The 25,850-nt window shown below is 33.0% G+C and overlaps 1 protein-coding gene across 11 annotated transcripts in view; it reads right to left on the bottom strand.

Annotated features, from left to right (window-relative positions):
• Positions 1-1,929: 1,929 nt before the first annotated feature.
• The window catches only part of BMPR1B (bone morphogenetic protein receptor type 1B), a 497,487-nt gene continuing 473,566 nt past the window's right edge, over positions 1,930-25,850 (bottom strand). For all 11 annotated transcript variants that reach the window (XM_074275372.1, XM_074275374.1, XM_074275378.1 and 8 more), the window contains 3 exons: positions 16,457-16,632; positions 8,356-8,486; positions 1,930-5,980 (listed from right to left, as the gene is read on the bottom strand). In XM_074275372.1, the coding sequence (XP_074131473.1) occupies positions 5,855-5,980; positions 8,356-8,486; positions 16,457-16,632 (433 nt within the window). In that variant the 3' untranslated portion in view covers positions 1,930-5,854. The remainder of the gene's footprint in view (positions 5,981-8,355; positions 8,487-16,456; positions 16,633-25,850) is intronic.

Genomic DNA, 25,850 nt, shown 5'->3' with positions numbered 1-25,850 from the left:
TGAAAAGAATATCAAGCAACTGGAAAAGGAGATATATAAACCTAAGGAAGAAAATGACTCCTTGAAAATTAGAATTGGGCAAGGCGAAGCCATCAAAGTTATAAGAGATCAAGAAATAATTAAAATATAAAGAATGAAAAAAATAGAAGAGAATATGAAACATCTTATTAAAAAAAACTAATCTGGTGAGCAGATCCAAGAAGAGAACACATTAACATAATTGGACAACCTAAAAGCTATGATCAAAAAAGAATAATAACACAATAACACAAGAAATAATTAAAGAATGTTGTCCTGAAGTATTAAACCAAGAGAGAAGAATAGCAATAGAAATAGAAAAAAAAAATCCACCGATCATCACCTGAAAGAGATCCTGTAATGAAAACTTGCAGAAATATTAGAGCTAAATCGCAAAAAACCCAGGTGAAAGAATAAATATTTTGAACAAGAAAAAAACAATTGAAATGCTGCACAGCCACAATTAAAACCACACAAGACCTACCAGCTGCTACATTAAAAGACTGCAGACTTGGTACACTATATATCAAAGAGCTAAATGAGGACTGGAGCTGAAAATAACATATTCAGCAAATAATCCTGAACAACACATTAAAAAAAGATTATTCAATGACTTGCCAAACTTTCAGGATTTTGTTGCAAAAGACCTGAACTTAATAAAAAAATTTGGCATATAAGATATAAGAGAAATATAAGATAAAAACATGAAAGACAAATTTCAAGGGGCTCAATCAGGACAAACTAATTTTTATACTTGGAAATGTAAACTTCATGTCTGGAATTATCAGTGGCAATTGGATAGTTCAAAAAACAGACTTGGGATAGAAAATGCCACCTGCATCCAGAGAGAGAATTTGGGAGACTGAATGTGGATCAAAGCATAGTATTTTCATATTTTGTTCATTTCTTTCTTTTTTTCTCATGATTTTTCTTTTTTTCCTTTTGGTCTGATTTTTCTTGCACAACATGACAAATATGGAAATATGTTTAAAAGGATTGCACATATTTAATCTATGTCAGATTGTTTGTTGTCTTGGGAAGGGAAGTTAAAGGAGGGAGGGAGAAAAAATTGTAATGTTGAAAACTAGCTTTAAAAATATTTGGAAAAATAAAATACCATTGATAAAAATTAACAAGGAAATTCTTAAAGGGAAAAAAGATTGGAGAGTAAACTCTGAGCAACAGACATCTGAGGTACTATTGATTCTGTTAATTTTGGTTCCTTATCATCAATTTGTTGACCATATTTGTATTATTTTACATCTGAAATCAGGGTAATGACCAACAATATATCAATCAGATATTTTGCCAGGAATCATCTTTACTTCTTCCTTAAACCTATTATTTTCAGTACTCATTAGGATTCTTGAATGCAGTAAATGTTTAATAATCAATAGGATAACTTTGATCTTGTAATAGTGTGTCATGGCAGACTGTAACCAATAAATCACATAAACACCTATTATATTAAAAGAACTGGATGAAGCACTAGAAAAGATGATTCCTGGTCTCAAAGAACTTACAGTTAGGATCTGGCATTCCCTCCCTTTAAAAGATATGTTTGTTGTTCAGAATACTCAAAAACTAAAGTTTTGAGTATAGATAAACACAAATAGTATAAAAAATTCCAATATTTTCTCCCACAAATGTGGTTCATTTTCCAATAAAATCTGAAAACTTGTCCCCGTTCTCAATCTTCAATAGTTCATTGTTCTCTTAATTATAAAAGGCATAGATTTTAATTATGTATTTGCAAAGAAAATGAAACTTTGCATTGGTTACCTTCTTTCAATCAATCATTTAGTATGTAAAAATATGTCATATGAAAATATAATGCAAAATAAAACAAATTGCTACTTTTCAAAACAGAGAAATCATAATCAAAAATAACAGAGGCTTGTTCTTTCCGTAGGGAGAATGATACCATTTTATTTGGGGGGAATGTTAAAACAAAGCCATTTACAATTTGTACCAAATACAATATAACTGTTTGTTCCCTATTTCTGAATAATTACAGTATATACAGATTCATTAAGGCACTGGTTCCACAAAAGAATACAAAGGAGTCTTCTTTTGAAACAAATTAATTTTTTTTCTCTCTCTCTTTTTTTTTTTTTTTAACAAAGCCACCAAGCTTTCTTCAAGAGAAATGGCATTGTTTATTACAGGAGAAATCACAAGTGCTAAACGTTACTTCTTCTGATGTCCATTCCCAGGCTGTTATAGCTTCTACACAACTGAATTCCCTACACACCTGTAACTTAAAATACATAGTCAAGTTTTCAAAATTACCCTTCTCTTAGTACCTCTGCAATACCCTCCAACAAAAAGGTGTATTAGAAAATAGTCAGGACATAAAACAGTGCTGTTTCTAATTTAACATAAAGGAAAAGGGTCTTCAATCAATGAAATGCAGTTATCATCCCTGACTAGTTGCAATTTCAATGAAAGCATTAAACAAAGCTGACCTTGGCACCAGTAAACAGAATCTGTGAGCACTGTACAAGACTGCTTTCCTCAGGCATTGTAGAAGAAAAGGATGGGCTTCTTTTATTACTGTTTTGCTTTTCCTGAAAAGCCAAAGTTCTGTCTCTTCATAAATTTTTGTTTTTGGAGAATCACAACTCAAAATTTAACAATCTATGTATTATCATAAATAAATATTATGCTTCATTTAGTGCTTTATCGTCCATAATATCTTACTTCCTAATCACATACTGGAGTTATTCCAGACTCCAAATTAAACATAATATATATTTATATACACACATATATGTATACATATATGTACACATATATAAAAACACACATAAACCTGAACATCTTGACATACAAACATTACATTATCTACCAACTGATATCCTAAAATCCCTTATTTTGAGGGGAGGGGGAGAAAGTTTAAATTAGCTTGTAATTAAGAATAATCCTGAAAGTAAACAATCAACTGATAGAAACAGTTTCCAGGTTACTCCCTCTTCCTGTTTAACAACATTCACCCAGTTGCTAGATCTTTCATAAAAATAAAAATTAAATTAAAATTATTCTATTCTATAGTATTTTGTAAGTAGTCTGATTTAAAAAAAAAAACAATTCCTGTAAAAATAGTTTTTGTAACAAAAGGAAAGAATTATTCATAAATTGTTATTATAAATTTTTACATAAGATAAGCCCTAATTGGTGTTTTCTTTAGTATCTAATTAATCTATATCTTAATACCTTTTATAGTGATTGAGGTTGGTGATTAAAAAGGTAATTATAATTTGTCTTGATTCAACAGAGTAAATAATACATACAGTATGGGGGATAGGCTATGATTATTCCCTATTGCTATTTTTATTAGCAACTCTGGAAAAAACATCTAAACCCATTTTTCAATTTTTTTAGTATTTCAAATGACTCCTGATTTCAAATGATTCAAGGGATCTGATTCTAAGGTATCTTAAGAGTTGATCAAAAAGGACATAAAGGACATTTCTATAGAGAAATAACAGAAGTTTAATTTGGGAAAGACCTGAGTAATTAATGTGCTTTGTCCAGAAAGCCTCTTTACAAATACTTCACTGCTGAACTGCCACAACCAACACATTTGTCTCTGAACAACTTGGCTTTCACATATAAAGGCTCTCTGCAAATTACATATATATTAACTTTAATGTAAGTTAACCTGTTTTGATGCAATGAAAAGAATATTTTTCACATAAAAAGGGAAAATGAATTTTATCTTATGCTAATAACTGGCAATTCAGTTACTACTGAGTTTTTAGTTATTATGACTAAAGCAGCATTTAGATCTTATATTTTATTCAAAACCAATTCAAAATCTCAATCTCTTTTTTTTTAAAAGATAAGGAGAAAAACATCAGCAAGCAGCAAAAAGAAATGCTTCTTTCCAGCTGTAATAAAATCTGTATGGAAAGCATAGAACAATGAATTACAAAATATTGAACATAGTGTAATGCCACCAGCATGGCAAGCAGACTTTACAGATACTTTTGGAGGATTTATTTTCTGGAAGAAACAAATCACCCAGCTGCAGAAAAAAAATTCTCTTTGATTTTTCAAATAGTTTCCAAGTTTTCAAAAATCTTTTGTCTCTGTGAAGTCCCCAGCAAATACCTTTATGGTAAAAATACATGACATCACACTGCCCCCTAGAGTTTATTGCAATATTTGTCTTTAAAAATGGCTAAACCCCAGGAATTTACCTTTTCTTCCAATTTATGTTCTTTCTAAGAAAATCATGGAAATATAAAATGAAACACTATTCTGATGAGCTGAGGAGGATTTGATATTTTAAAAACTCTGCTGATTTTTCTGAGAAGTATTGGCTTTGAAAATGAGACTTATCCATGGGACTCCAAAGCTAAAACCCCAAAGTTGAGGTGATTTGTTAACTGATAAATGCCTTAAGAAGAAATAAATTAAAAAATGAACCACACCTCAACAACTTAAAACAATTACAGTAAAATAAACCAGGTCAACATTCTGAAAGTGAAGTCAAAAAGTATAATATCCCCTGGGATGAGAAATAATATATATGTATCAAAGAACAAATCCCAAAAGCCATCATATCTGGGAACATCTAGAAAGTCCTCCGCTATCTTTTTAGAAGGCTGTATCTCTATAAATTTAGTTAGAGTTCTATTAATTTAACTGCACAAATTCTATAAATTTAGTTAGAGTTCTATTAATTTAACTGCACAAATTCATTGCTGGTCACTTGCTTCACCTTGTTGATAGGAAATACACTGTGGAAAATGTTCATTATTTTGCTTCTAAGTTTGGTTCTTTTACACATATATGCTTTTTTTTTTACATATATATGCTTTTTTTTAAAAACACATATATGTTGTTTTTTTAAACAGCATATATGCTTTGATTACTCAACCACAAAGAGCAAAATATCTAATTTTCTTTCTAATGCGCTTGTACTTCATCTCAACAGATGACACTTTCATTCACTATTGATCTTTCCTGCAGGGAGAGTTAAACTTGTGTGAAATCGTCAGTCATTTCCACAATTAAAATTTGGAAAAAAAAAAAGAAAGAAAAAAATCTTTGTTTGGGTTTAATGAAATAAAGGTGCTTTTGTCAGCAATTGTGTAACAGACTCAGAAACCTGAGGAGTTTCTGAACAATAACAATGCCACTTACTTTGATTCAAGTCCTACATACTGTATTGGTGCTATGATTTTATATTCTGTGAAACTGCCCAAGACCACCACCTGTAGATATGTGAAAACATGGTCACTCATCAAGCTGGCTGGTAATAAAGCTAGCAGGGTGCTGATCTCTGCAAGAACTCTCACATCTAGCACTAAGCAAAGTGGTCTTTGTAGGAGACAGGTGATTTTTAAGATATTACAATTTCTCACACATCACAGACTATTTTTAGTTTTTGCTTGGAATGTTATATTCTCACAAATAAAAAAGAAAGTAATTCTGTTTTCCCTTCAGGTACCATTTGTTGGGTAGTTGTTTTTGTGTTTTGTTTTGACTACAACAATATACGTTTAAATTGTGTTTTATTTTGAAAAAATTATTTTTTCTTTAAAAATCTCCACATACAAGGCTTTCACAGAAAGCAACATGCATCATTTTTGTATCAGTTACCCAAGTGGTCTTCCCTTCCTGCATACAGACTCTTTGAGCCTTTGATTGGCAATGTCACTCTTTGTCCAGGGTTTTCCCTGAGAGCAAATGGCCTGAACCTGCTCAGGAGCAGGATGTCATTCCAGATTGCTACTATGGAAACATCTTTAACATGTTCTGCTTTGCCAACAAAAGGAAAAAAAAATATGTTGGCTATCTCCAGATGTTTACTTTCTCCCTTCAATCAGAGTTTAATGTCCTGTGACTCTGACATTTTGGCAAGTGTTTTCTTAACCCGAAGGGCTGTGAGTCGGGATGCAGGATTGTGGGCCCAGCATTCTGTCATGAGTTTCCCCATCTGCCGTAGACACTGTATAGAAAGAAATGGGAACATTAGAGTCCAATTAGGAGAATATGCTATCATCAACAGCATTACTTTTTAAGAATCTTTGAAGTTTGAGTATAAAAAAAGATATTTCTCCTTTAAACTGTATAGGTACAAAAATCCTCAGTCCCATTTTGATTTAAGATTAAAGGATTAAAGCACAGCTTTCATGTCATTCATGTTGTGATAGATCTAGACAGGTGGTTTTGCTGCCTACAGCATATTGGCTTTATAATGTAGTGTTAAACAAATATAAAAATATTCAGGGGATTTGTCTGGTTCAATGGCATACTCCAAAACTGTTTATAACATTTTGTAAGTTTAACTCTTTTTTTATTTTATATGACACAAAGAAGGAAGCTAATTCCCAAATTACAGTTGCCTGCTAAAATAACCACATTAAATTGTATTATTTAATAAGATTAATGACCTCTTCCTAGTATCACAGGCATGCTCTCCTGTGCTTATATGTGGTATTTAAATTATTAGTCTTATCACTTCATTAGAAATCCTTAGTGGAAGATTTTAAAGTGCCTGGATGTCCATTTATTGATGTATTGTAGTGGGATATTCTTTTAGGGGTCTGGGTTGCATCAGTTGCCAACTGAAATCTCTTTTAACTTCAAAATTCCATGATTTTGAATTTGCTGCTTTTCCCAGACTTCATCTCAGACTCATTTGGAAATTGTGAATATTATCATGTATTTCTGAAACTGTACACAAGTGTCTTGCCATGATGGAAAAAAGAATATATGTTATTTAATAAAAACCAAACAGAACAAAGACACAACCAAGTTTTTCCCTGAAGAATCATAAGTGTTTTTTTTCTATGTCTACTATCTAGATACACACACACATATATGCAAATGTACAAGGATTCATATTAGTGTGTTTTAAGTATCCAATACTACCATCATGATGGAGTTGGGTTAGGAGGACAAAATGACAGTGCAATCAGTGCAGTCAAGAAAAGTGAATACTGGCATATGAAAAAGAATGCTGTTCAAATGAGAAAGTGAAACCTTTAGTAGAGGAACAACATGACCAAAATTACATAAAACAGCTTCTATGAAATTATTCTTGCTAATCCCCAAAGTGAACTTGTCTTATCTCCCTTTCCTTCCTTTTCCTCTGCCAGTTTTCAAATCAGATTGACATAGCTATATTATCAATCTTACTGAATCTTATAGAATCATAAGACTGGAGAGACAGAAAGGAGCTTAGTAACCATCTGATCCAATCAATACTGAAAAAGAATGTACCTGATAAGGGACCTTCCTGCCTCTACTGAAATACCTTTGAAAAGTGAGAATTCACTTCTTCTCCCCTCAGCTATTTCACTTTGTGACAATTCTTTCCCATTTCATATTGCTAACAAAAGCACATTATAACATTTTTAAAAATGCCAACCTAGTCTGTTTCTTGTACTTTCAAATGTCATGTATACCATACTGCTTTTGAATTTGTTTCTGAATATCTATGAGATTAATATGAAACTTCCTCTCTTAGTAAGCTGATCTCTTGGATCATAGAAATGGTGAAAACATCTCTGTGTATGAGGATGGGGACAGAATCATCAATAAAATCAATATAGTAAAAACTAGTCATGGAAATAACATTGATGTAGCTGACAAGATAAAAGAATTAAAATGTCAGCCTTATTTAGCAGAGATGTAATCTGTCTCTGAGATACCTCTGAGAAAGAGCAACATTAACTGCAGAAAAGTAAGCAGACAGTTAACATGCCAGGCTTTGGCTCTCTCTAAGTCTCTTTGCTCCATTCCATTACCAATATTTCTTTTAAAAAGAAGCACTGTGAGCAGAACAAAGAAAACATTGTTCACAATAACAGCAAGATCATGTGATGATTAACTGTGATGGATTTGTTTTTTCTCAGCAAAGACAATTCCAACAGACTTGAGTTGGAAAATGCCATCCAGATCTAGAGAATTATGGAAACTAAATGTGAATCAAAGTATAGTATTTTCACCTTTGTTTGTTTGCTTCTTTTACTTGTCTTTTGTCCTTTTAGCCTATTTTTTTTTCCTTGCACAACATGATAAATGTGGAAATATATTTAAAGGAATTTTACATGTTTAATTTATATCAGATTGCTTGCTGTCCTAGGGATAAAGGAGGTTTCAAGGAAGGGAGGAAGAAAAATTTGGAACTCAAAATCTTACAAAAATGAATTTTGAAAATTATCTTTACGTGTACTGGTACTATAGATAGTAAAAATATCTGAGAAAATTGATAGTAAAAAAGTAAAGAGAACTTGCATGTTAACAAAAAACTTTTATGCACAAAATTAGCCAGATGTTACTCTGGTTTCTCACAGAGAGTGGACCTTCCTTTCATACCTCATCACTACTCCACCTGTTAGGAAAGGATGGACGGAGTTTTTTGATGCATACAATCTCCCTCATATCTTCATAGGAGGGATCACTAGGTACCAGATCATGGTAGGGCAGTTGGTATTCTTCTACTATTCCTAGGAGAAAAAAAAAAAGACTTTTGTTTAGTTATATAACTCTGAAATAAGAGGGGAAAAGAGTTAAAGTCTTATCAAAATAACTATCAATATTAACTACCCACATTCTAACATATTTTTCTTGAAGAGGGGCAGGTCTGTAGTTTTGATTTTATTAATGCAGAGAATTCAGGGTAAGGGTCTTACAACTGCCTTACAATTCTAGTCTTAGAAAGTTGCCTGGGCCACTAAGAGTTTAAATGACCTGCCCAGGGGCATAAAGCCAATTTGTGTCAGAGACAGTTCTTGAACCCATGTCTTCATAATTCAAGACGAGCTTACTATTATTCATTATACTGACCTGTCTAGCACAAATTTAAGTGATGTAAATAAAAGTGATGTAAACAAGTTTTTATATCACTTATTAAAAAAATAAAATATTCTTTAGAACTTCAAAAAAGATTAACTATGTTTCTAAAGAAACATCACCACATATTATTAGGCCTTCTCTAGTGCTCCAGTCTAATGATGGAATTAATTTTAAATTATTATTTTGTAAAATTTGTTGAATTGCAGTAACTATGAAGTTCAAAACTGCTTTCCATTTCATTCAATATTCATTAGATTTGAGACATCTAGGTGGTACAATTGCTAGAGCCCCAGCCCTGAAGTTAGGAGAACCTGAGTTCAAATGTCACCGCAGGCACTTAACACTTCCTAGCCGTGTGACCCTGGGCAAGTCACTTAACCCCAATTGCCTCAGCAAAAGAAAAAAATTCAAAAAAATATTTATTAGATTTTAGGAGTGTTCAAAGTTAGCATCAAATTCTGTTATTAAGACCCTCTGTTAGTAATCTATGGAGAAGAAAAATCATAGAAACAATACATGGGATGCAATGGTAAGTGAAATGAAGGCTAATCCAAGAGGAAGGGTTTTTAAGAAATTAAGAACAAAAAATTTTAAGAAGAACGGTTTCCTAGAGCAAGTACCACCTGAACAGAACCTTAAAAGAAGAAAAGGACTTCAACATCACCTCTGGAGTTACTGAATGACTATCTGCATGATGGGAGTTTAATTATGCCATGATTACAATTTGATCCAATAAATTCTAAAAAAAAGGTGATGCTATCTCTATTATAACTCTAAGAATCAGGATTTCATGCCACTTCAGAAAGTAGTCAAAATGAGACAAGATCAGATTCTCCTCATTATAAAATATGCTGAAGTAAAAACAGAACAAAACTAAACTAAAAACAAACAGAGATTTGAAGATAATTCCAATCTGCATGCTATGGGTTCTTCTCTTTCTCATTTGTTTTCCAACTCAAGTGTTTCTAGGAAGAACAGGTGGATTGTTCTCTGCTCAATAACATTTTTGATGTAGCTTCTTGTCATAATCACAGCAAAGTCTGTCCTTTTAACAATTTTTCTATTAATAATTACCTTATACAGAAATCTTGAGTAGTCCTTACACCCTATTGCAAATAATATAGTACTGTCATTTGAAAGAAATTCTCTTGTCATAATTATCCTAGAGACCAAGGTTATTCCACTAGAATCATTTTTTTTTAAAATCCAGACATGATTTCATTGGTAGAGAACTTTTGAGGCAGAAACTTCCATTGCTGATTCAGACTAATGACTCACCTACAACTCAAGAGTGTTTTGAGGCTTACCTGAGAGCAGGGAGGTCAAACAGAGAGAAAAGGGAAGGTCTGAGGGGCACATAACCATAGAGAAAGATGTCAGATACTGCTATAATTTTTAAATTGTAAATTTTAAATGTAATTCCATCTATATTTTATTGTGCTTTTCTTTTTGTTTATTAAATAATTGTATTAAATTATTATTGCATAATATATAATCACATGTAAATATAGTAATTATTATTACAATTAAATATTAAATATTTGATGCCTCTGCCAGAGGAGGAGTGAGAGGCTGTGCTTTATCTAGAATCATACAGCCTAAAGCATCAGAACAGGAACAGTAGCAATATAGAGAGGCTATCTATCTGCTTATGCCATGCACTCCATTACTAGAAAAATAATTCTTTAATGCTTCCGTGTACTCATTGCTTTGGATCCTCTCTCTAATGACGAAATCATAATCAACCCACATTGTAAATCCTTCACAGGGGCTGAAGGATACCAGGGAAATATATCTGCTTTTATATTACCTCTTGCATAATTACTTATGTCTTTTATAAAATATATACATATACATAATCTGAAGTCTAAGAATTTTTTTAAAATATGCTTTGATAACTATTTTTTCTTGTAATTTCTTTTTTTAATCCAATACCTTTTTATTTTCAAAATATCTGCAGATAGTTTTCAACATTCACCCTTGAAAACGTTGTAGTCTAAATTTTTCTCCCTCCCTCCCCTAGTTGATAACTATTTCTATGTACTATATTTTATGCACTTAAAAACATTCTTCTGAGAAAGGTTCCAGAGGTTTTATCAGATTGTCAAAGGGCTCCATGGCACCAAAAAAGGAAAGGACTTATATTTAAGAAGAATTAATCAGGGAGTTCTCTAACCAATTTTATAGGCTTCATGATTAATTTAATAAAGTTACACAATGTAGATTTTTGTTTGGGAGCATCTCATAGGTACATTTCAATGACAGTATGGGGTAGTTCTCTTATGCCTTGCTGAGAGGATTGAGAATTTTTTTCACTGGATTCTGATGAGAGTGGCTATTCACAAAATGATAGATTAGGACTCTGGAAAGGATGGATTCTTCTTAGACTTAATACCCTCAAACTGGGTTTCCTCTACACAGGTATCCCTTTTGTTTGGTCCTATTACCTTTTCCTATCTTTATTCAATGCCATTTTTACTTCCTTACATAATGAGCGCTGTTATACTATAGTATGGAAAAAAATCTTCTTGTAGAAATCTCTAGAAATTTTCATTTTTCATCTGTTTTTGACCTCTCCCTAGCGTCATCTTTAAGTAATCTTGGAATAAACTACTTTAATTGGGCTTCTCTCTAAGCTTTCTGTGAACTTGTTTATCCTTCCATTGCTCCTGTTGTTTTACAAAATGTTATTTCTCATTATCTCCTCCTTTTCCCTCCTTAGGATTTTACAAATTAGTTTATATTACAAAGCATTTCCCTTAGCTTCCATCTCTGAGGTTTGCATGGACTGTAACAAAGCTGACTGGGATGGTCAAAAAAACCTCACTCTTATAAACACAAGTAGTTAAGTATGACTGGTGATTTTGGGTTTTCTGTCATTAGTTCCAAGGTGTTAAAGTTACATATCTGGCTACTGAACTGAAACTAGAATGTGTTCAAAAGCTATTAAATTACCAAAATGGGTTTCTTCTTCCTTCCTATATGGGTGGTGTTTGAACAAGGAAGATAAGCTCTGGTGACCCTTTGGATGAGGAAGGAGTCTCAGCCTCTTTCTCATCTGGGACCAGCATAAAGATGACAGCACACTGCACTTTTACTGCTTCCGCCTATATTATGTCCATTCTTTCCATCTTTAGTTAGAGAAGTATTAGAAATAACTATAACCACGTGACTTCTAAAAGGTCAGAATCCTCAGTGCCGGAAGTCCAGGAGTTTGAATCCATGTTGGGAGTGTGTGGAGCCAGATAGTAAAGCATAAAGTTTGAACCAATAAAGATTGGAAGGTAGTCAAAAGGAACCTAAAGTGATTCACCCACTGGTGATAGCAAATTCAGGAGTGATTTTAGAGAGAAAAATATTGTGGAGAAATCACTTGAAGTTTGAGACACTTTAATTTAGTATGTTCCAGACTAATATGTTATGTGGGAGAGGGAGAGTGAAGAGTGAGAGAGAGAGAGAGGGAGAGAGAGAGGGAGGGAGAGAGAGAGAGAGACAGAGAGATACAGAGAAAGAGAGAGAGAGAGGGAGACAGAAAGAGAGAGAAGGAGAGGGAAGAAGAGAGAGAAAGAGGAGGAAGAAAGGGGGAGAGAGAGGGAAAGACAGTGAGAGAAGGAGGAAGAAAAGGGGAAAGAGTGAGAGAAGGAGGAAGAGAGGGACAGAGGTGGGAGAGGGAGAGGGAGAAGGAAAGAGGGAGAGAGAGGGAGAAGGAGAGGGAGAGAGATGTAAAGAGAGAAAGAGAGAAAGTAGAGAATGCTGGCAAGGAGCAGATCCTTAATGAATTGACTACTTGATTAATGGATGAATGAAATGAAGAAAAGCAGGGCTCATTTTTGACAAAAATGAAGTGAGTGAATTGTCTTTTTCTGACTTCTCACTCCCCCCTCTCCCCCCTCCTCCCCATCTCTGGCATCTCAGTGCCTCTCTGGGATGGCTACAGATTCCAAAGTAGGCCTTTGTTTTTCAAATGTAGCACAGCAATCAGACTGGGGCTTCTCTCTCTATAGCACATTCTTCTGATAACCCTGACTATTATGTAACTTTGAGGATTTAACAGATAGAGAGCCTTGAGGATTGGTGTAATTATATATGCTTTTGAAAAACACAAAATGAAAGGAAAAGTAATCAGTCAGTTTTATACTTTAGCTTTTTCTTGAAGACTGAATGAATACTTGTTCAGTATCTGATCGGGGGAACAATCCTGTACCTACTTCAAGAGAAAAAAAATTTGCTCTCAAAGAGTTCATAAAAATTAATTCTCTAGTGCAATTATTAGGCAGTATGTCTTTAATTATTGTACCACTCCAAGGTGTGCAAATCTTTGTAATTCTTATATTAATCCTAATAGAGGAAAGTACACAACCAACCAAATGAAAGTCTCAAACATTTAAATATCATTAAATGGTATTTCTGAGAAGAAAACTTGGTCTCCAAAACATAATATATGAAGCAGCAGTTTTCAGAAAAAGAAATGTGCATATATCATCAGCCATATTTTTTTAATGCTTCAATAACTAATACTCACACTCTGTAAATTGGAAAAGATGGTAAAAGATGAAACTAATGTTTCCTGTGGAAAGATTGGTGTACTAGATTTATGAATTGATCAAACCATTCTGTAAAGCAATTTGAAACCATGCAAGAAAAGTAAATATATTGTTCACATTTTTTGATTTAGCAGTACTATCTGAGAGATCAAAGATAGAAATGATTATAAATATGTTAAAAATTATTTGTAGCAGTGTTATTTGTGATAGCAAAAAAAAATAGAAATACATATCAATTGGGGAATGGCTAAATAATTTGTGAAATGAATACTGAAATATTATTGCTTGGCAATAAATGATGAATTTGAAGAATTCGAAGAAACAGTGAAACATTTATGTAAAATGAAAAAAAGCAGAACTAGGAAGAGGTCAATGAATGCAATGATCACCACTATAAAAGTAAAAACATTTGTATATTTACAACCCTGATCCAAATGAGCAAACTTGATTTCAAGACTGCCCTAGGGAGAGAACTGATAGACTCTGGGGACAGAAAGAAGAATACAAGATGGGGTATATGCTTAAGTTTATTGGCTAAGCTATGCTTCTTTATTACAAATGAAAATGAAGTTCTGTAAAAATAAATAGTGCATTTAAAATCTCTAAACAAATTTCATTATACTTTTATTCCAACTTCCTTATCAATTTTTAGATTCTTCTAATATATAATTTTCATGCTTATATTTCAAATATCATTTTAAATCAAAACATTAGTCATTTAAATCTATAGATTTCTGAAGCATCACTGTGTAGTAGAAATATCACTGGCCTTAACACCAGGATATGAATATGATTTTATAAAGCTGTATTTTTATGGATAAATCACACAACTTTTTAAAACTTCAACTTCTTCATCTTTAAAATGCAAATAACAAAAATACTTAAAACACTAACTTCACCTGCATTTATGATGTAGATAGCAAACTTTATAAGAATCAAATGAGATTTACTTTCACTAAAACTATATGTGAATGAAAATTAAATTATTTGTAGGTTTTTTTTTTTTTAAAGAAAAATAAATGTGAATATTCCCCACAGAAGATGAACCAAAATCAAGCAGCAACAACAGCCTAAACATTTATGAGGGAGGGGAATCTGTAATTGTACTTGTCACTGGGCATATAAAGAGATTTGACTCTGGAGGGATTTATAATCTACTTCATATAAATATAACATATTAGAATCATGGAAAGAACCATAAGAGTTCATCTGAGTACTTTATTTTAATATGAAGAAACCAAAGTACAGAAGGTATATGACTGAAATAAATCATGTCCAACTCTCTGGGACCCCATTTGGGATTTTCTTGTCAAAGATGCTGGAATAGTTTATTTCCTTTTCCAGTTCATTTTAGAGAAGAATTGAGGTGAGTAAGGTTAAGTGACTTGTCCGTAGTCACAAAACAAGTAAGTGGCTAAGCCCAAATTTGAACTTGGGTCCTTCTGAGTCCAAGGCCAGCACTTGCTGGCCAGGATGATGTTAATTATAGTAGGATCATGATAATTATAATAATGATAATTGATAGTTTAATTCTTCTTTTTAAATTTCTTTTTATTTATTTATGTTTTTTATTTTATTCTCAAGCTGTCAGGACAAGCTGACAATACTTGTCAGGCAAGTATTGCCAACCCTTTTGCTTTTCCTTTTTCCTCTAGCTCAGCGGAATATAATAAGCATATAATAAATACTTTTTTATTGACTGACTGAAAAATACAGACTCTAAGAATGACTTTCCCATTATCACAAGCTTAATGGAGTACAAAAAAGAGTGCCATATCTGAAGTCAGGAGACCTGCCTTTGCACAGGCTGTCCAAGTCAGGAATACATTCTTTCCTCATCTCTCTGGCTCTTGAAATCCCAAATGCTTTCCAAAGCTTACTCCAATAGAATTAAAATTGTCAGGTCCTTTCTGTGATTTTCTCATGCACATGACATATTTAGATATAGCCCAAGAATAAGAAGCAGTGTTATGCAAGAGATTGTGAGACAGATTTCATGATATAATGGGCTAGTCCTTATACCAAGGGTGTGGGACAGCCTACCTTTTGTTTAAGAATCAGCCTAGTAGGTGGAAAAAAGGGGGGAAAAAAAAAAAGAGTCAAAGTTCCCGAGTTTCATTAAGGTCTCTTTCTATTTCTGTGACCTTATTCCTTTCAAATATAGAAAATAATATCAAAGCATTTGGGTAAGGACTTTGAAAGCTTTCCTGCTTAGTAAGAGAGGACTGTGCTTAGAGCTAAAAAGTCTTGGATTCAAATCTTACCCTGAAATACCTGGCTTTGGAATAATGAATAAGTCATGTAACCTGCTCTATTCAGTTCTGTTCATAAAATTGTAGACTGCAAAGCAGTTATTGACTTGTGTTGGAAAAGATAACTTTCTCCTTTGGGTGTTTTCTGTATAAAATAAATTAATGGTCTAGGAACTATCTAGTCCCTAGAAAACTCAGAGAAGAAGCTTATATCCAGCATAGGGTGAAAGCTAGTATGTAATGCCAGAGAAACTGAGGCAAGATAGAGATTAGAGAGTATTTAATATTTTATTTGAAAGAGAGAGATTTACTGGGACTAAATGGATCCATGGTTTGCTCCCAGGGCTGAATGAGACTATCATCTCCAAGAATCCAGCAAACAAGGAGTTTTCAATGACCTATATACACATGGCTCAAACTCGGGGTAGACTGAGGCAGGGGTGGAGTCAGAATATTGAGAGCAGGAACAGGACTCTGACAGGGTGGAGTGAGCCTCCTGAGATGGGATAACATAATCAGGGGGAGGCACCCTGGACTTTGGGAGGGGCATCTTGATAAGACAGTATCTGATATTCTAATAGCTTGGGAGGAGGACAGGCATTCTGATATTCTAAAACACAAGAATCCTTATCAAATATTCTAATAAAGAGGGAGGGGAAGTTTTGCATAACTGAGCTTTGAGAAGCAGAGAAACTGAGTCAGGACTGGGTTGAGAAATTGAGAACTGTAGCATAACAAGTAGAGATAAATTCAGTGTTCAACTCTTAAGGATACTCTTTTGGGGAAGTCAGGCTCTAACTTTCCAACAACACTGTAGTTACTTACCACCAGAAACACATCTCCGGGCAATTTCCCACAGAATAAGGCCAAAACTGTACATATCTGCCATGATGTAGGACTGGAAGTGGTTCCGATTCAAAGTCTCATCTAGCACCTCCGGAGGCATATAACGTTTGGTGCCAACACGAGTGTTGGATGGGATGTCTACTTCATTGGTGTCACTGAGGGGAAAAGCACAGCACTATCATCAACACAGAAGAAAAACACTAGCAAAATCAACTTACAGGCAGAGCAAGGTCAAAAGCATTGCAATAAAAATAAAATTCTTGGGGGAATATTTTTAAAATGTGAACAAGGACTTGGCCTTTTAAATTTTTTTTAGTTAAAGCTTTTGTTTTTAAAATATATGCAAGGATAACTTTTCAACATTGACCCTTGAAAAACCTTGTCTTCCAGTTTCCCTCCTTCCCCCTACCCCCTCCTCTAGATAGCAAATAATCCAATATCTGTTAAATTTGGTAAAAATATATGTTAAATCCAATATATGCACACATATTTATACAATTATCTTGCTGCACAAGAAAAATCAAATTAAAAAGAAAAAAAAAAAAAAAAGAGAAAGAAAACAATGCAAGAAAACAACAACAAGAGTGAAAAGAGTGATCCACATTCAGTTCCCACAGTCCTCTCTCTGGGTGAAGATGATTTTCATCATCACAAGATCATTGGAACTGGCATCAATCATCTCATTGTTGAAAAGAGCCTTGAAGGACTAGGCTCTGAAAGACTTATTTAGTTGAGGCTATATGAAGTATTCAAATTCAGGCACAGAAAGAAAATAAGATTCAAAAGGGATGGAGCTGGTAACATTTGGGATTTCATTAGCATTAAACTAATGCAGTTGGTAACTATCAAAAATTCATTAAATGTTTTAAAACAGACCTTTTCTCAGATTCACCATTTAGCAGATTTGTTATTAAAAGAGAACTTAAGAAAACAAAACAAAACAAATCTTCTACTTCTTCCAAAAATCAGGAGAAGCAAGTCTGAAAAGAGGGCCCAGATCTCATTCCAATTCTAGAATTTTACAATGGAAGACTCTTGATTTTCAACTGGTCCATTTTTACGGAAAAGGGAAGTATTAAGAGAAAAAAAAATTAATGACTTGTTCAATGTATAATCTTAGTTTAGGCAGAACTGAGCCTAGAATCTAGGTTTCCTGACTCAGCGTACAATAATGTAATTCAGTCTTTGCTATATATTTTCCCAAACTTTGCTAGGGTGGTTCTCAAATAACTGACAAAATCTGTCACTGGGTATCTTGCTATTGTTTGTCTTTTGACCTCAAAGAGTACCATGACATCGGGGAGGTGATGCAAAGCCATACAAGTCATATGGATTTAAGTGAGAGGATTTAAATGCAAGATCCCCTGCCTCAGTTTCTCCTCCAGAGACATCTTTATCCAGTGACCAGATATGGATCAAGATAATTGAAGATGGCCCGGGAAGCAATAGGAGACCCTGGGCTTTTTAAGCTAAGGCCTTCACCAGGTCTCAGTTTTACTAAGGCCACACCCATTCAGTGATTAAGACTAGGTAGCAATTGAGGCAAAAAATGTATTCTTTCACCTAGTCAAAATATAAATACATACATTTATGCATATATCTGGGAAGGGAAGACTCTATGATCAAAACCAGAAATTACTGCTATTTACATTCACTCTGAGTCAATCAGGACCCAAACAATGCAATACCTTGCACTGGAAGCTGATTCAATTTGGCCTTTTAAGGTCCTCAAAGTTGTCACAGTTTGAACTCCATAGACATGAGCTCATAAATAAATATATGCAGTTTAAAAGTGATACTATGCAAGGGCATGAAGAGTGCTTTTCAAGTACTTCCCTAGGACCTAGGAAAGTTTTTCATGGAGGTAATTTCTTTAAAATGTGGATGGGATTTTAATGAAGGGAGAGTTGACAAAGAAGAACACAACTTCTAGGCATAACAATTGGAGCAAAGATCCAAAGGGAGGAAAGAAGAGGACAAGTGGAAGATATACATTTCTTTGGACTATAGTACAGAGTGCACAGTAGGGAGAAATGATATAAGCCTGGAAAAGTACAGATTCTAATACCACACTAAAAGGTTTCAACTTTATCCAGTAGGCACCAGGAAGCCCCTGAAGGAATTCAAACTGAGGAATAAAAGAACATCTTTGGATAAGGTAAATTCATTTGGTGGCTCTGTAAACCATGGTTTGGAAGTGGAGTGGATAGTAAAGGAAAGACGATCAAAATCATAAAATTTGTATAGATTTATTTTTTTTAATTTTATTTTTTATTCAATATCTTTTCTTTTTTATTATAGCTTTTTATTGACAAAACATATGCATGGGTAAATTTTCAACACTGACCCTTGCAAAAACTTGTAATTTACATAGATTTATAAAAGAAATTCCAATGACCTCATTCATTTGATCTTGTACTTTTAAAAATAAAAGCATGAATCTGTATGCAATTTTAAAGTCAACAAAAGTTTTAAATCTAAATTTTTCTATCTATTGATAATGTCTACATAAGTCAGAACTGTTTGCCTCTATTCATATTTTAAAATCCCCTAAAAAGGTCTTTTCCTAAAACATCTTTAAAATCAATTACCCATCAAAAGTTTCAACTTTCTTAAATTTCCAATGTAAATGGCTATTTCAAGTTACATACCATCAGTTTTTTGAATATTCATCAGTTTGAGCAAATAAACTAGAAAGGAATATGTCTTTGCTTCAACAGAAACTAAAATATAAATGAACAAAGTCAAGTAAAATAGCTTTTTCAAATACTCTGATCTTTTTTTGGCTGGCAGAGTGCTGAAAAGTGAATATATTCCAGGAAGAAAGAAATGTTATTAGTGCCAAAATTGAAATATTGACAGAGGATGAGTAGATGGAGTCATTTATTGGACTAATTATTCAAATTTGAGCTAATCTGTCTGTCTTCTACTACCTTTGCTCTGAATTCCAGGAATTCTGGCTTCCTACCTGTGAGACATGGGGAAAAAATCACTTTTTCTTTCTAGCTGCTAAAACCAATGAATTCTTGAGTTGCTTAATTATAATTTCATTCTTTAAAAGATGACAGGACCTGAAGTTCTTCTCAGAATATGACGCTAATCATCACAGAGAAACTGGAAATTATAAAACTGGTGAAGAGAAGTGACCATTCCTCTAAAGAATTTGTGATAAAAACAGAAGAAAGCTGGGCATAGTGAAAAATATATCAAAGATTTTGACAAAATATATTTCAAAGAGTTCAAGAAACACAGGTTAGAACTGGTTGACATAATAAGGGTCAATGCAATTAGGATGGGAAGCTCTTAGAAATGAAATCCTGAACACACCAGAGAAACAATTCTGAGAAAAGGAAAAATGTGTCCATTGGGATTAAAGTGGATGTATAGGGGACTCAACAACAAATTTATATTTTAAAGATTTGTTTAAAAAAAAAAAGATGTAATCAAGGGTAGGTAACTCTATTTATATTCTCTAAGAGCATCCCATTTATCTTCTTTCAACTGAGAGACTTGCTTCTTAAGACGGGAAAAAACTGGGGGAAGGCAGAGCCAAGATGATGAAGAAAGGGCAGGAACTTGCCTGTGTCCTCCCAAATTCTCCTCCAAACAATTGGAAGCACAGTAATCTCATTGAAGAAAATAATTCCTGAAATATCAGAATTGGGCAACTAAAAATTAATAATGAGATAATCAAGAAAAAAATGAAATGAAATAAAAGAATGAAAAAAAATTAGAAAATGTGAGTTATTTCACTGGAAAAACATCAGATCTGAAAAATAGATACAGAAGGAAAAAACTCAAGAATTATTAGAGCCCCTGAAAGCTATGATTAAGAATGACCCTGGAGGTGATCTTTCAAAAATTATTAAGGATACCATGAATTCCTAGTGCCCAGAGGGTAAAATAGATATTGAAAGAATTCCTCCTAAAAGAGATGTCCAAAATGAAAACTCCAGGAATATTACTGCCAAATTAAAGAACTCTCAATCAAGGAGCAAATATAAGCAGCCAGATAGAAACAACTTAAACATCAAAGAGATACAGATGGGACCATATTATATTCCTGATAGCAAAGAAGCTAAGATTATAACCAAAAATCACATACCCAATAAAACTGAGCATAATCCTTTAGAGGGAGAAATGGCTATGTAGTGAAATAGAAGATTTTCAGGTACTCATGATAAAAAAAGATAAAAATAAACAGTTTTTTTTTATTTTCAAATACAACACTCAAGAAAAGCATAAAAAGGTAAACAGGAAAAATAAAACAAAAGAATATATATATATGTATATATATATATGTATATATATACATATATATATATATATATATATATAAAATCAATAATCAATTGAGCATAGAAATATATCTTCTTCTAAAGAGAAGTTGGAGGAAAGGGAGCCAAGATAAAAGGGAGGGCAGATTGGAGTTTAATGTTCGGAAGCAAAACACTGGAAGAAAAGATAGGGTAAAATGGGAAGGGGTGAGAGAGAAAATGGAGGAGAGAAAGGCATAAAGAGGAGAAAACAGGATGGAGAAAAATATTCAGTATCCTAACTGTACATGTAAATGGAATAAACTCACCCATAAAAATTAGAAGCGGATAGCAAATAGTAATTACCATAACTCTACCATATGTTGTTTACAAGAAATACATTTGAAGAAAAAAGTAGAGGTGAGCAGCTGAAGCAATATCTATTATGCTTCAGTTAAAGTTAAAAAAAAAAAAAAAAGCAGGGGTAGCACTCATAATTTCAGAGAAAGTAAAAGAAATAAATTTAATTAAAAGTGAAAAGGAAAAAATGGCAATTTAATAAAAGGTATCACAGACAATGAAGTAATGCTAATAGTAAACATATGCACCCAATGGTAAAGCATCCAAATTCTTTTTTTTTTCTTTTAAAAAATATTTTTTATTTATGCCTTTTGCTTTTACATCACATTTTTTCTAGGTCTATACCCTTGTCCTACCCTGTTCCCTATCTAATCCTTCTTTATAACAAAGAAAAAAACCAATTAAAATTATTTGATAGCAACTATTATCTGATAATGTATACAACATTTTCCCTTAATATGTCTCCCCCTCATTTTTGTCAGAGACAAATATGTTCCCTAAACTGTTCTCTAGAACCTTGTTTTTTGTTTTCTCAGTTACTCAGAACTGAAAAATCTTGTGTTTCTTTCTCCTTTCTATTGTAGCAGTAATTATTATATTTATATGCTAGTTTAGTTTTGCTCCATCTAATGAGCACGCACTTTGTTTCCAGTTTTTTGTTGTAGTTGTGGTTACTACAGTGCTGTGATTTGTTTTTATCTTGGGACTTCTTTGAATATATATCTAGTAGAAAGATTTATTAGGTCAAAAGATATGAATAGTGATGTCACACTTTTGCATAATTTCAGACAGATACTGGATGGATCAATTCACAACTCTACCAAAAATGTATGAATGTTCCTTCCCTCCAATGCTGACTATCCTTTTTGTTTTCTTGGTCAATTTTCAGAGTGAGAGATGAAAATATAGGGTTGTTTTACAATTTGAATTTCTCTTACTGATTTTGAGGAAGTTTCCAAATTTTAATTAGTATAATTTATAATTTGCAATTCTTACAAAAGTTGTTCATGACTTTTGACCACTTATCTATTAAGAAATGGCTCTTGATTATTCCTTTTTTTTTTTTTTTTTTTTTTTAATCCTTGAGCGTGAAGATGGTGCTGGGAACATAACTGGGTATTTTATAAATTCTTCCTGTTGGTTCAATTCTGCAAATGTTTCAATGGAAATAATTTTGATATTACACTATATAAAGAGGAAAACTATTAGAGCCAAATCACAACCCTTTGAAACTAAGTAAAAACATGTCGATATATTGGATTATCTACTAGAGGGGTAGAAAGAAGTGGGGGAGGATAAACTGGAACACAAGGCTTTGCAAAGGTCAATGTTGAAAAATCATCCTTGCATATGTTCTGACAATAAAAAGCCTCAATAAAAAATAAAGAAAAAAAAAAAGAAAAGCATATTCTCTTCTCTTCCTTTAGGAAACTGGAGGAATTTGATAAACTGGCCCAAGGAGTTCCGAATTTCATGCTTCTGTATACTTGAATTTTTCAAGTGTTATCTTTCTGAGTTTACCCACACAGAAAAAATAAGTTGAGAAACCAGAGACTCCAGCCAATAGCTGCTGCAATCCAACCATCTTCCAACCAAAATCCAACACGGGAAACCTCACCCGGCCTGGACGCAGAAAGGATTGACAGATTGATAGCTCTTTCTCGATTCTGTTACATACTTACAGCAGGGAGCAGCTTTAAAACAGAATCTAGATTAGAGCTGTGATATGAAGGTTGAGTCTGACACAGGAGAAGGAATGGATGAAGAATTGTGTGTTTCTGCTAAGCAAGTTGTGTGAAAGAACGCACACAAGAGGACAAGGTTGATGGGAAGATACATTGCAGAGGAAAGTTGCTAGATGGTAGAGATGGCAGGCACCTGTCCAGACTGGCCTTGTACCACATGTCCTCTGGAAACCTTGAAAATGACTCAGGCCTCAAATTCTTAACTATACTAGTGGGAGACCTCAGCTTTCTCATTTAGAACTAAATGAATTTAAATACAAAATAAACAAGAATGAAGTTAAGGAGGTAAATAGATTTTTAGAAAAGTTAGATATAAAAATTGAGAAGAAATTATAATTGAAAAGAAAATTGAATAGGGATAGAAGGAAATATACCCTTTTTTCCCTTCAGTGATACATGGTGCCTACATGAAAAATGACCATGTATAAGAACATTAAAATCTCACTACCAAAAGTAGAAATAGGCAGAAATACTAAATGCATCATTTTCAAATCATGATGCAATAAAAATTACTTTTAGCAAAGGATCAAGGAAAGAGAAATTAAAAATTAATTGGAAACTAAGAAATTTAATCCTAAAGAATGGGTTAAAAATCAAAGAAACATGAATTTTATTCAAGAGAATGACAACAGGAAGAAAACAACATTTATGAGATGTAGACAAAGTAATACTTAGGAAAAAAAAATGTTATCACTGAATGCTTACTTATAGTAATAAAATAGAAAAAGTGCAGAACTTTCTCTTGGACATGCAAAATAAACCAAAAAACAAACAAACAAACAAACAAAAACTAGAAAAAACTAGAAAAAGAACAAACTAAAAATGTCCAATTAAACAATTAAATTAAAAATCTTGAAAATCTTGGAGCAAAGGAGAAATGAATAAAATTCAAAGAAAACCATTGAACTAATAACTAAGATTCAGCAATTTCTTTCTTCTTTTTTAGTCTGTAAACACTTAGTTTTAATGCGAAAATTATTTTTTGCACTAGTAAATGGTAAATAGCTATTTATTAAATATTATATTTTTATATCCAAATAATTTATGGTGTTACTATTACAATATTTAAAATTTCTATAACACTTTAGGTCTATAAAATATTTTTCTCACAATCGTCCTGTGATATAGGTCATGAAAAGTATTATTATCCTTCCATTGCAGATAAGGAAACAGAGTTTTTGATGTTAACTGATTTGCCAATGTTCAAAAACCTCTTAAATCTAGAGGGTGGTATTTAAGTCAAATCTCTTGACTCCAAGGTAAGAATAACTTTGATTCTGACATAAATGCCTTTCACAATGAAAATTTTAGCTATATTTAAGAAACAAAACAGAGTTTTACTAAGCACATTAATTCCATGTGCCACATACTTCCTTACAAAATATTAAATACCTAGAGCAGCATTTATATCATATGTGATTCATATCTACTTGTGATATATCATATTCTCTCTTAGCAAGAAATGCTATATAAGTTCTATAATTTAATTTGTTATCAGAAAATTTATTGTATTATTCAGATTTTCATGAACTCAGTCTGACTTATCGAGTAAGGCAAAATTTTCTGGAAGACTAACTAAAATCATTAGAGCTAAATCTTTTAAAATCTAAGAAGAGCAATTAAGATATTGACTGTTTGACAACTGAAGGCAGAAAGAAAAAAATCAGTTGAATGGGAGATATGGGGCCCAGATATGTTAAAGAACAAAGGCTAAGAGAGAAGGAAGGTGAAATTGGAAGAAGACAAAAAAATGGAAGTCAAAGAAGAGAGAAGGGATAGAAAAGAAAAGGAATAGCAAAAGAATATAATATAAAATGTAAATTACTTAGGCTCATTTTATGTTACTCCCCTCATACACTTCATTTTTCATCCAATTTGACTTACAGGCTTTCTCTCTAACTCAACATATGACTTTCAACCTCTGTACATTCTCACAGGTCCATAATGCTCTCCCTTCCTTATTTCTTACGTCAAAATCCTTCTCTTCCTTCAAAGCTTAGCTTACCACTTTGAAAGCCTTTGTGATAACCTCAGTTCAAAGGATTCTTTCCCTCTTCAAACTTTCCCAGGACACTGACCCATTCACTCTACCTGACATTATGCTTGTCTCTGGGCAAATATGCTCTTACTACCATCCCTCCAGAAGGACGTAGGCTCTCTTGAGAGGGGGTACTGTTTATTTTAATCTTTGTAATGCTGATGAAAGTCAACTATAAAAAATGAAGAATTTGGACTAGCCTTCCTAACAAATCCCTGCTGGCTTCAGTATTGTGATCCTATATATCAAATTTGTTGTCAAATCTGGTCTCATGCAATCCATAGATCATTACCTTCAAGGTATCCAAGAATCTATGGTTTCTCTCTTAGGTAAGACCAGATTCTAATAATGGTTGGTTACACACACACACACACTCACACACACACACACACACACACACACACACACACAACATATACATCACTGTCAAGTTTACATAACTGGAATTATTTTAAAAATTTCACAGCTAACTAATACAAATCATATGGGTTTTTTTGTTTTGTTTTGTTTTTTTTCCCCTAAAAAAGATGTAAGTGTCTGACAATGATGCTATTTGGGGAAGGTAAGAAGAAAGAAACATCAATATCATCCTCTGGATGAAACATAATAAAATCTTAGTCTTTTTTTTTTCTTTTTTTTTGTGGTTATACAGAATTGATTCTTGTTTATTCAGTCTCCAGAGTGAAAGTTAACAAAGAATTTAAAAGGCATATTTTTCTTTCTAAGTATGACATAAAAAATTCAAAACAACAGGGAAAAGGAAGAAGATAATAAGCATTATCAAATGTTTATTCTAAATCAGGCACTGGGCTAACACACTTAAAGTGTCTCATTTAAACTTCACAACAACTTTCTTTTGTGATTACCCTTATTATGCTTATTTTAAATCAAGAAAATTGAGGCAAACAACTGTTAAGGGATTTGTCCAGAAACTATTAAGTTTCTTAATTATACTATTAAGGTGAGATTTGAAC

The sequence above is a fragment of the Sminthopsis crassicaudata genome, chromosome 6 (genome assembly GCF_048593235.1).
Source record: "Sminthopsis crassicaudata isolate SCR6 chromosome 6, ASM4859323v1, whole genome shotgun sequence".
In the NCBI taxonomy this organism is placed as follows: Eukaryota; Metazoa; Chordata; class Mammalia; order Dasyuromorphia; family Dasyuridae; genus Sminthopsis; species Sminthopsis crassicaudata.
The sequence above is the reverse complement of the archived record's forward strand: the minus strand, read 5'-3'. Positions and strand labels throughout refer to the sequence as shown.